The sequence below is a fragment of the Doryrhamphus excisus genome, chromosome 7 (assembly GCF_030265055.1).
Source record: "Doryrhamphus excisus isolate RoL2022-K1 chromosome 7, RoL_Dexc_1.0, whole genome shotgun sequence".
In the NCBI taxonomy this organism is placed as follows: Eukaryota; Metazoa; Chordata; class Actinopteri; order Syngnathiformes; family Syngnathidae; genus Doryrhamphus; species Doryrhamphus excisus.
The window spans coordinates 3842762-3852500 of NC_080472.1; the positions used below are offsets into that span (position 1 = coordinate 3842762).

At 52.0% G+C, this 9739-nt stretch overlaps 1 protein-coding gene across 3 annotated transcripts; it reads right to left on the reverse strand.

The window, feature by feature from the left end:
• Positions 1-17: 17 nt before the first annotated feature.
• Positions 18-7007, reverse strand: znf507 (zinc finger protein 507). 3 transcript variants are annotated; one of them, XM_058076759.1, is made up of 7 exons: positions 6886-7007; positions 3485-5581; positions 2673-2790; positions 2384-2492; positions 1472-1576; positions 1260-1394; positions 18-1181 (listed from the first exon to the last, which is right to left on the reverse strand). In XM_058076759.1, the coding sequence occupies exons 2-7, from the start codon at positions 5576-5578 to the stop codon at positions 911-913; spliced, it is 2832 nt and encodes a 943-aa protein (XP_057932742.1). In that variant the 5' UTR covers positions 5579-5581; positions 6886-7007; the 3' UTR covers positions 18-910. The 3 variants fall into 3 exon arrangements, with proteins under 3 accessions (XP_057932742.1, XP_057932743.1, XP_057932744.1); XM_058076760.1 differs by having other exon boundaries at positions 6901-7004; XM_058076761.1 differs by having other exon boundaries at positions 6882-6968.
• Positions 7008-9739: the final 2732 nt, after the last annotated feature.

A 9739-nucleotide genomic window follows, 5' to 3' on the forward strand; every position in this document is an offset into this window, starting at 1 on the left:
AGGGTTGAACCTGTAAAGAAAGTAAAGAAGCAGCATGATGGTCTTTTCTGTCTGCTGCAGTCAAGGGATTGGCTTTGAAAAGCAGAGCGTGTGTTTGCGTCAGCGTGGAAGCTGCGCGCCGACGGACCATCACTTCCTGGAAAAACAACACATTGATGTTTTTGTGCAGCTTGACAGCTTTTATTGAGCATCATCTGGCACCGCCGTCTGTTTTACGCTGGGAGGCGTCTTTTAAAAAGACCCAGCAAAAAGATGATATAAAAATAGAAGGTAGATGTCGGGCTATAAAAGAAAGGAACTTGACACTCTACACATTCCCGCTTAGGCACCGTTCCAGGAAATGAGCACGGAATAAAAAATGCATTCCCTCTGTTGGCATCCCGTTCCCAACTTGAGTCCTACAAAGAAAGAAAGAAAGAAAGCGTAACAACAACAACAAACATCCACCAGTCTGCAGATGCGTGGGATAAATAAAGGCGTTATTAAATACAGCAAATATTAATACAGCAAATATTAATACAGCAAATATTACAGTAGCTGCTAGAAAAGAGCTGCCTTGCTTGCGCTGCTCACACGTTGGAGGATGAGGGCTTGTTTGGTTGCTTGAGGTATGAACTTGGATCAGAGGAAACAGCTTGTACCTCCGCCAGGGAACTTGTTCTACTAGCTAGCAGGCTGAGGCAACAGAAAAGGAAACAAACGCTTGTGGACGTCCACCATGCACGCCACTGGGCATGGCATGGTCCAGTGAATGTAGTGAGAGGATGGAAAGATGCTGAAGGTGCTGCCTTGGCGGAGGTACGGTAGCGGATTCCTATCCTGTTGATTGAAGGACGTTCCCGAGCACTACGTAGCCGGACCGTGAGCTTCCATGTGGTTTGAGGTAAAAGAGAAGGAGGACTTGAGTCGTTTATGGGGGCGGGGGCGCTTGCTGCTCCTTGCTGAGGATGATGCTGATCAGGTCGCCCTCGTGCTCCTTCATGTGCTCCAGCAGACGTTCCTTGCTGGTGGACTCAAAGCCGCAGATGCAGCAGCAGAAGAGAAGAACGCAGTATTCCATGCCGGGGCGGGACTGCACCTCCACCTTTCTTTGCAGGTTCTGGGGGTCGGCCTGGTGGGCGTCGGCCTGGTTGGCGTCGGCCTGGTTGGCGTCGGCCTGCGAGGACACTTTGACAGGAGCTCTGAAAGGCAACACAAGACATAAGACTTGGACCGATCCATCCCGCATCACGTGCCACAGATACATTGCAGTCCTGTACCGGCTGCTCTGTGAGATGGCCTCGTTGATGGCCTTGTTGACCTGCTCGTAGTTGTAGTTCTGGTCTCCGGCGTGCTTCCACATGTGCGACTTGAGGGAGGGCGGGTGGCTGCACACGTAGCCGCACAGCGAGCACCTGCGGCGGGAAGGAGAGCACGCGGCTTGAAGCTGGAGGAGCACGTGGGAGCGGTTCCGGCGCTGCGGCGTCCTCACCTGTACTGCTCCAGCAGCTGCACCGCCTGCTGCTCCTGAGGGTGTCTCCTCATGTGGCTCTTCAGGTTGTTCATGTTGGTGGTGGCAAAGTCGCAGCTGCAGCACCTGCACCGCACCCAGCATGCTTTACAAACGCACCGCTGCCGTGTGCACCGGTCTTCACACTGCGGGCCCTGCCCCAACACCCGACCACATGCCCGAGCCACCTCGCCTGACTGCCCTCAATGCGGACCACAGCTTCTCCCTGATCTCTGAGGGAGCTCAGACACCCGACGCAGATTGGGACATGACAGCCCGCCTGTCCTGCAGGAGCTGATATCATTTAGTACTTCTATTTAGTACTTCTATTTAGTACTTCTATTTAGTACTTCTATTGACCAATGTGGATTGGTTTCAGCTAAATGAGACCCCAAATGGGCAGGCTTCGTACAGCTGAGGGAGGGTGCACCTCTGGTTGCTATGCTAGAAGGTAAGCACCCACTGACTGCATTCCCCAAAGACATCCAGTCGGCAAATCAAATGTACTTTCATCTCTACTCAATGTTTCTTATCTGTGATAGCGCTCCTTACACACTCTACACACTACACACACTACACACACTACACACACTACACACACACTACACACACTACACACACTCCCCCCACCAGGGGTACACCACGGCCCACGGGACAAAAGCTAAACATCTAACCAATCCAAGGCCAGGGACTCCATCTCTGACCTTTATGTGCCGACCCCCCTGCAGTGAGCCAACACCAGCCAGCACCATTCCACGCGTCAGTGTTTCTGCAGGAAGGGGGCCTCTACCACCACCAAGTGGGGGCTTCTAGAACAGGCGGCTGATTTCAATGTCCTTCACTGGTGGAGTGCCAGGACTCGAGCCAAACACCACGTAGATGGAAGGGACTCACCGATAAGGTTTGTCCGAGTTGTGGATGCGCCGGTGGTTCCGCACGCCGACGTACGTGGCGCTGGTGTAGTCGCACACGTCACACTTGAAGGTCTTCTGAGAAGCACATTCTGCACACAGAGAAGGTCGGCGTGTCAGACCGTCTATCTATCAGGAAGGAAGCACATGTCCCGTGTACGTGTATCGTGGTGGCCGGCCAAGAAGACCAGGACATTGGTGAGGACATTCATGTTCTCCCCGTGCTGACCCCGGATCAGTGCCGGGTAACCTGGAAGGAGCATGCTTCTCACCTTCGTCCACCTCCTGCTCACAGTCTTCCACCACGCCGGCCGCTTCCACCACGGCTGTGAGCGCCGACGTGTCGCAGACGACGCTGTGATGCTCCCGCTCGTGGCTTCTCAGTTGGCTCTGGGTGAGGAACCACAACCACACGTCATGTCAGCTTGTATCTGGTCTCCACCGGCCCTAGCAACAGCAACCAAGGACTGCTCCACACACGTGGCATCTTGGTATCTACTCTGCTCCTTCACACGCCTCATGCACACCTGCTGTGCCACACAATAAGAAGACGTAGCACAAGGCATCTTTGTTAGCAACCTAGATGTACCGACTATTGACACCATCTACATTCAGTTGTTCCAAAACGTGACTAGCGACACATCCAGACTCTTCCTCCTGAGACACTGACATCAAACGAAAATACATTTCTAGGTGCCAACAGACATGAACAACATACGGCGTGACATCGGAGGAAATACTCGATGATCAACAAAACAAAATCACAAAAAATCATTCCGTACTCTACTGTCCTCTGCTTTTACCATAACTGCCTCCCTCCTTTATCTACCTACCTACCTACCTCCCTCACCTACCTACCTCCCTTACCTCCCTAGTACCGACCTCGCTCCCTTACCTACCTACCTAACTCCCTCCCTTACCTCCCTAGTACCGACCTCGCTCCCTTACCTACCTAACTCCCTCCCTTACCTCCCTAGTACCGACCTCGCTCCCTTACCTACCTCCCTCCCCTTGGCTCATCAAGCCAATGAGGGATACCTGCTGAGGAGGTACCTTCGGCTTCATCTGCGGGTTTCTGTCTCACCTTGTAGTGGAAGGCGTCCTGGCACTGCTGGCACCGGTACATCCTGGTCTTGCAGTGGTGGATCATGTGACTCTCCAGGTCCTTGCTGTCCGAGGCGATGTGCTCGCAGATGGGACACTGGTAGGGCTGGCGCTGGCGGTGCACGCGTAGGTGCTGCTTGATGTAGCCCTTGTTGCCGCTGCTGTAGCGGCACAGGCGGCAGCGGTACGGCCGCTCGCTACCAGGCATGTAGTCCACCAGCCCCCCATCGGCCGGCGCCGCCAGAGCGTCCGGAACGCTGCAGACAAAACTCTGGGCTCCATTGGCGGTCAGCACGGCGCCAGCATGGAACTGGGCGTTGTCCTGAAGCTCCTTCAAGATGTCCTCATCGGAGGCGTTCTGGTCGGAGCGCTCCCGCAGTCTTTCGATGACGGTGAGCAGAGACGAGCTGATGCCGGCCTTCGCGGCTGGACCTTCCTCCTCGCCATCCCCGCGTCCCGCCTCCTTGACCTTGCAGTGAAGGTCGGTGTCCAGCAGGGTTGCTGGTGTCTCTTCCTCTGACGGCTCGGGTCCATCCGTGGATGCTGCCACCGCTTTCTGGCTCGTAGACACGGCGGTCCTCGCCGGCATGGCGGTCCTCATCGGCATGGCGATCAGGACCTCGGCAGCCAGCGAGTGAAGACGGAGCGACTCCGAGTGGGTCCTCTTGCGGCCGGCTGGAGGTACGTTTTCATCCGGCGGGGAGCAATTACTTCTAACCAGGGAGGGCGTGATGTCAGCGCCGAGCTCCTCCTCGCCATTATGGCCCTCCTTCTCCCGTTCCTCTGCCGGAACGTCCAGGGTGCACTGGTCTTCCACATCGGGGCCGAGCAGCAGCGGATTGGCAGCCATGACGGAATCCTCGGCCGAGGGCAGGCGCTCCACGATGACGTTCATGTGTCCCACGCTGTTGGGATCGTTGTTGATGATCTTCTGCGCTGACGACAGCAGGCTGTCCGCCACCGAGGACAGCTCCTCTTCCGTCTCAGTGGTCACATGCACCTCCATCATGGGCTCGCCACCGGTCACGTCCTTCACAGGGTAGTGCTCCCGCTCGCCTTTAGCGGCGCCAGGCGGACTGACAAGGTCCTGCTTGCTGCCGGCTGGAAGAGGCACGCACAGCTGCAGCTTGAAGGCCGTGGGGAGCTTCTGCAGGATCTTGTCCTGGGCGGCCGGCGAGAGGAGGACCACCTGCTTCTGGGATGCCGTGTTGTTGACGGCCGCCGACTCTCGCTTGGCGGGAGGCTCTTCTTCCTCTTCGAAGACGGGGTAGGAGCAGTCGAGGAGGCCGGCGTGCTTCCAGGCGTGCGTCTTGAGCATGCGCTGCTGGCTGCACACGTAGCTGCAGATCAGGCAGCGGTAGAGGCCGTACTCCTCGTAGCTGTACCACTTCTTCTTCTGCTGCTGCTGCTGCTGCTCGGGGGAGCTCGCGTTGCCTTCCGACCCAACCAGGCCGCCGTCCTCACCAAGAGGATCCCACGCAGGCGAGTCTTTGCCGTGCGTGCTGTCCAGGTGCATCCTGACGTGCTCCTCCAGCTGCACCTGGTCTCGGGAGCTAAAGCGGCACTCTGAGCACATGAGGATGAGGTCCTGGTTCTGCTTGTTGTGCTGCTTCAGGTGCTCCTTGAGGAGGGCCAGCGTTGCCGACATGTAGGGACACAAGCTGCACTGGTAGCACGTATGCTTCTGCTCCTCCTCCACCCCGGTGGCGTTCACGTCATCGTTGTTGTTGAGGTCACCATCCAAACCCTCATCTGCCTCAACGTCCATCCTGACCTTCTTGTAGGGTGATCCTCTACCTCCTTCTTCTCCAACGCTGTCCCTCTCACCCTCACATCCCCTGTGCTGAACCTTCTGTCCTGTCAGGGTGCAGCGGCGCTGCTGCGGTCGCTTCTCCACGATCTTACTCAGCTTCTCGATGACCTGGATGAGAGAGTTGGCGGCTGGTTTGTGCGGGAACCGCTGAGGAGGGTCGGCCTCCTGCTCCTCCGCAGCTCGCTGGATGTGGGATGGCGGTGAGGAGGAGGAAGAGGCGGTGGTGGTGATGAGCACAGCGACATTGTTGACGTCTTCCATGACCTGACACAAAAACATCGTGAGAAATATTAGCACATCAACATCAAGCTGCCCATCGTCTTCTACATCGCTTGTCCTCAGGGACATGTGAGCTGGAGCCTATCCCACCTGACCTTGGCTGAAACGTGGGGTCTTCCTTGGACCCGTCACCGGCCAATCACAAACAAGTATTCACATTTCCAATACGGAGGTCAGGAGACGCAGAGTATGAAGGGGGAGGAGCCACCTGCTGTGGCCCAGCAAGGTGCACTGTATTCGGGCGCACGCTCCGAGCAGCCGCTGTGATGCCACCGAGGTCTCCGGCAAAACTTTGCACTTTTCAGACATCTCAGATGGCGTATAAGGGTTTTTTTGTGCTCCATGGTTTTTGTTTGCACTCATCACAGAGCATTTGGTACAGCTAGCACATGAAACGTCTTGCTCGGAAAGTCAACGTTTGTTTACAAGTCAGCTCGGGCGAAGCTACGACTGGCCATCAACGTCACAGGCAGGAGAAAAATGAGCGCTCGGTTTGCTCACCCACACAGCTTGGGTAACCTCACTGGGGCGTTTAGAAAATGATGGATTTTAGTGTTTTAAAGGTGAAGTCTGTGGTGATTTAAATGTGATGTCTATGGTGTTTCAGTAAAGAAAGGGGCAAATGGAGGTGACTTAAAGGTGATGTCTATGGTGTTTCAGTAAAGAAAGGGGCAAATGGAGGTGACTTAAAGGTGACGTCTATGGTGTTTCAGTAAAGAAAGGGGCAAATGGAGGTGACTTAAAGGTGACGTCTGTGGTGTTTCAGCGATAACGTTGATAAGCCAGCACGTGCTGATGTTTACACACGCGAACACACTCCTTTCATCTTCCACTAATCCTTCACTTTCTAACCACAAATGGTCTTCCCTTTTCTGCCACTTCTGCTTTTGGGTGACGAGCGGCGTGGAGCATGCACACCCACAGCCGCCTTGCACTCATTCCTGGTCTTTTCAGCACCAAAAGCGTGTACTTCTATAAATAGCCGGTGTGGACGTGTCCCGACGGACACCTGTTATGTCTCATCTACAAACGCCACACGACTCTTTCCCCTTCCTGCTTCCTTCTACGGTTGCAAGTTCAACTCTCGGACTCTCAGCACCAACACGCACGCTGCTGTCGGAGGAGGAAGACAAGCCGCCGGAAGTGAAAAAGAGACGAAGTTTGAACACACGCTGCTAGCATACATGCTAGCATGTTTGCTACCTTCTTTCGTCGTTTGATGGGTGTCTGCCTCACGTATCACACATCAATAAAAGCGCGGGCTTTAAAAATGGAAGAAACATACTCACGGTGAAGATACATACAAGAGCTCGTCTTCTTTTATTCCGAAGACACAGCGCGGCTTCTGTGTCCCCACATTGCAAAATGGCGAGGATGGAAACCTGGGTCACGTGACTTCGAGTTTGGGTCAGGTGACCACAGACCGACAAAGGACGCCTTAACGTGTCGCTCGGAAAATACACAACTTTTAACAATAACGTTTGTAAACTGATATGTGCTTGCATTGTACCAACATCAACAGAACCATATATACATTAGATGAACAATATTGCATACAAAAACCATATCAGCAATATTACGTGTAACATGAACCTGTCACGTTAAAATGAAACACATCGGGGGCTTTATGTGCATAATTCCTGACACTTCATGTTTTATTTTACGTTTATTTTTATTTGGTTCACTCCATGTCTGGGACAAGAAGAATGGGCATCATAAAGAACGTACGGGCATTGTGATATAAGCAAACACTGCTCCCTCGCGGCGGCATTGTGTAACTACACAATATGTATATTAAGATTACTTATTATTTATATTAAACTCATTCATTCATTTTCTACCGTTTATTCTCAAGAGGGTCGCGGGGGGTGCTGGAGCCTACCCCAGCTGTATTCGGGCGAGAGGCGGGGTCCACCCTGGACCATGCTTGCTGTGAGGCCTGTGCGTTAACCACTCGGCCTCCGTGCAGGCCTGTTCATATGAAACTAATTCATTTATTTGTCCAAGTACAAAGTAGAATGTTTACCATATGTAAGTTTGTGTAGTAGGAGGGGCGTGGCCTAATCCGACATCATACCTTCTATGAAGGATGTGCATGGTTATTAGCTATTAGCTATTAGCTATTAGCTACTAGTTATCAGCTTTTTTTCCTAAAGGGACAAAGAGGACGTTGGAAAAGTCCAAACAGTTGCAATCGTTGTCACCGGCATGCAGAGAAGCTAGCATTAGCCTGCTTAGCACGTTTGTGTTCTTGTCTTGTGACGTCCACGTCCGGTAAAAGATGGCGTCTCTGCACGTGCACAAGCGTTTTACACGTGCACCCTGGTGGGTCGTCATTTCTGGTGGACTAAATTAGTCCTGCTTTTGCCGGTGCGATACAGGATACTAACAACAAGAGATAACCAATGGGATGCTCGAGTGGCAACCACGTGACGACACAATGCAAAAGAAAAGGGGATGAGTGCGTTTCAAGTGGCTGCTATTCCAATCCTGGCCACCAGATAGCGGCATTGACCACCTGATCAGAAACAGTCTTCTCCAATCGATGTTATTTTTACTATTCTTTCTTTCTTTCTTTCTTTCGGCTTTTTTCCTGATTACTGATTCTTTGTATAAAATGATTCTTAATTTTTAATGCAGTGAGTGTAAATGTTTCATTTAGAATGATTAACATTGTTGTAATTTCTAAAAACCAAAACGCAACACAAGCATAGAAATAGAAAGGAAATGTGCAGCACCATCATATTACTGTAGAACATGAATCTTCTTATGAAATATAACTTGCACATGTATGACATGATCATTGTATTCCTTTGGGTTTTGCACAGCTAAAAAAAACTAGTACATGTTGACCTTTTACCTCGGATGACATTACATGTTATTCTGTACTTTTAATAAGAATAACACAACACTGCAGATGGATGAAGAAACACGCACACACGCACGTGCTGTGGCTTGCATTGTTTCCTTATTTTGTGGAAGACCAGTCCTCCATCTTGGCACAGCACCAAACTGATGATCTGATCACATGATGATCACACAAATGATCTGGAAGAAAAGTATGATGAAGACAGAATGAGAAAGTGCATCCAATTATTATAATTATTATAATTATTATTATATTTGACATGATATTTCTTAGGCTGCACGGCGGCCTAGTGGTTAGCATCCTAGTGGATGGGAATGGTTTGTCCATATGCTATGCTATGCTATGCTATGCTATGCTATACTATGCTATGCTATGCTATGCTATGCTATGCTATACTATGCTATGCTATGCTAGGCCATGCTATGCCATGCGCTACCATGCTAGCATGTCTCCAAGGTCAGTTTATTGCTGCAGTAGATGTTTGGATGAGGAAGAAGAAGGAGTGATGAAGAACGGAAAGAAAAGCCAAGTGACGTTGATGTGTTGGGTGTTGCTTAGTCGGGATGTTGGGTGTTGCTTAGTCGGGATGTTGGGTGTTGCTTAGTCGGGATGTTGGGTGTTGCTTAGTCGGGATGTTGGGTGTTGCTTAGTCGGGATGTTGGGTGTTGCTCAGTTGGGATGTTGGGTGTTGCTCAGTCGGGATGTTGGGTGTTGCTTAGTCGGGATGTTGGGTGTTGCTTAGTCGGGATGTTGGGTGTTGCTCAGTCGGGATGTTGGGTGTTGCTTAGTCGGGATGTTGGGTGTTGCTTAGTCGGGATGTTGGGTGTTGCTTAGTCGGGATGTTGGGTGTTGCTTAGTCGGGATGTTGGGTGTTGCTTAGTCGGGATGTTGGGTGTTGCTTAGTCGGGATGTTGGGTGTTGCTTAGTCGGGATGTTGGGTGTTGCTCAGTCGGGATGTTGGGTGTTGCTCAGTCGGGATGTTGGGTGTTGCTCAGTCGGGATGTTGGGTGTTGCTTAGTCGGGATGTTGGGTGTTGCTTAGTCGGGATGTTGGGTGTTGCTTAGTCGGGATGTTGGGTGTTGCTTAGTCGGGATGTTGGGTGTTGCTTAGTCGGGATGTTGGGTGTTGCTTAGTCGGGATGTTGGGTGTTGCTTAGTCGGGATGTTGGGTGTTGCTTAGTCGGGATGTTGGGTGTTGCTTAGTCGGGATGTTGGGTGTTGCTTAGTCGGGATGTTGGGTGTTGCTTAGTCGGGATGTTGGGTGTTGCTTAGTCG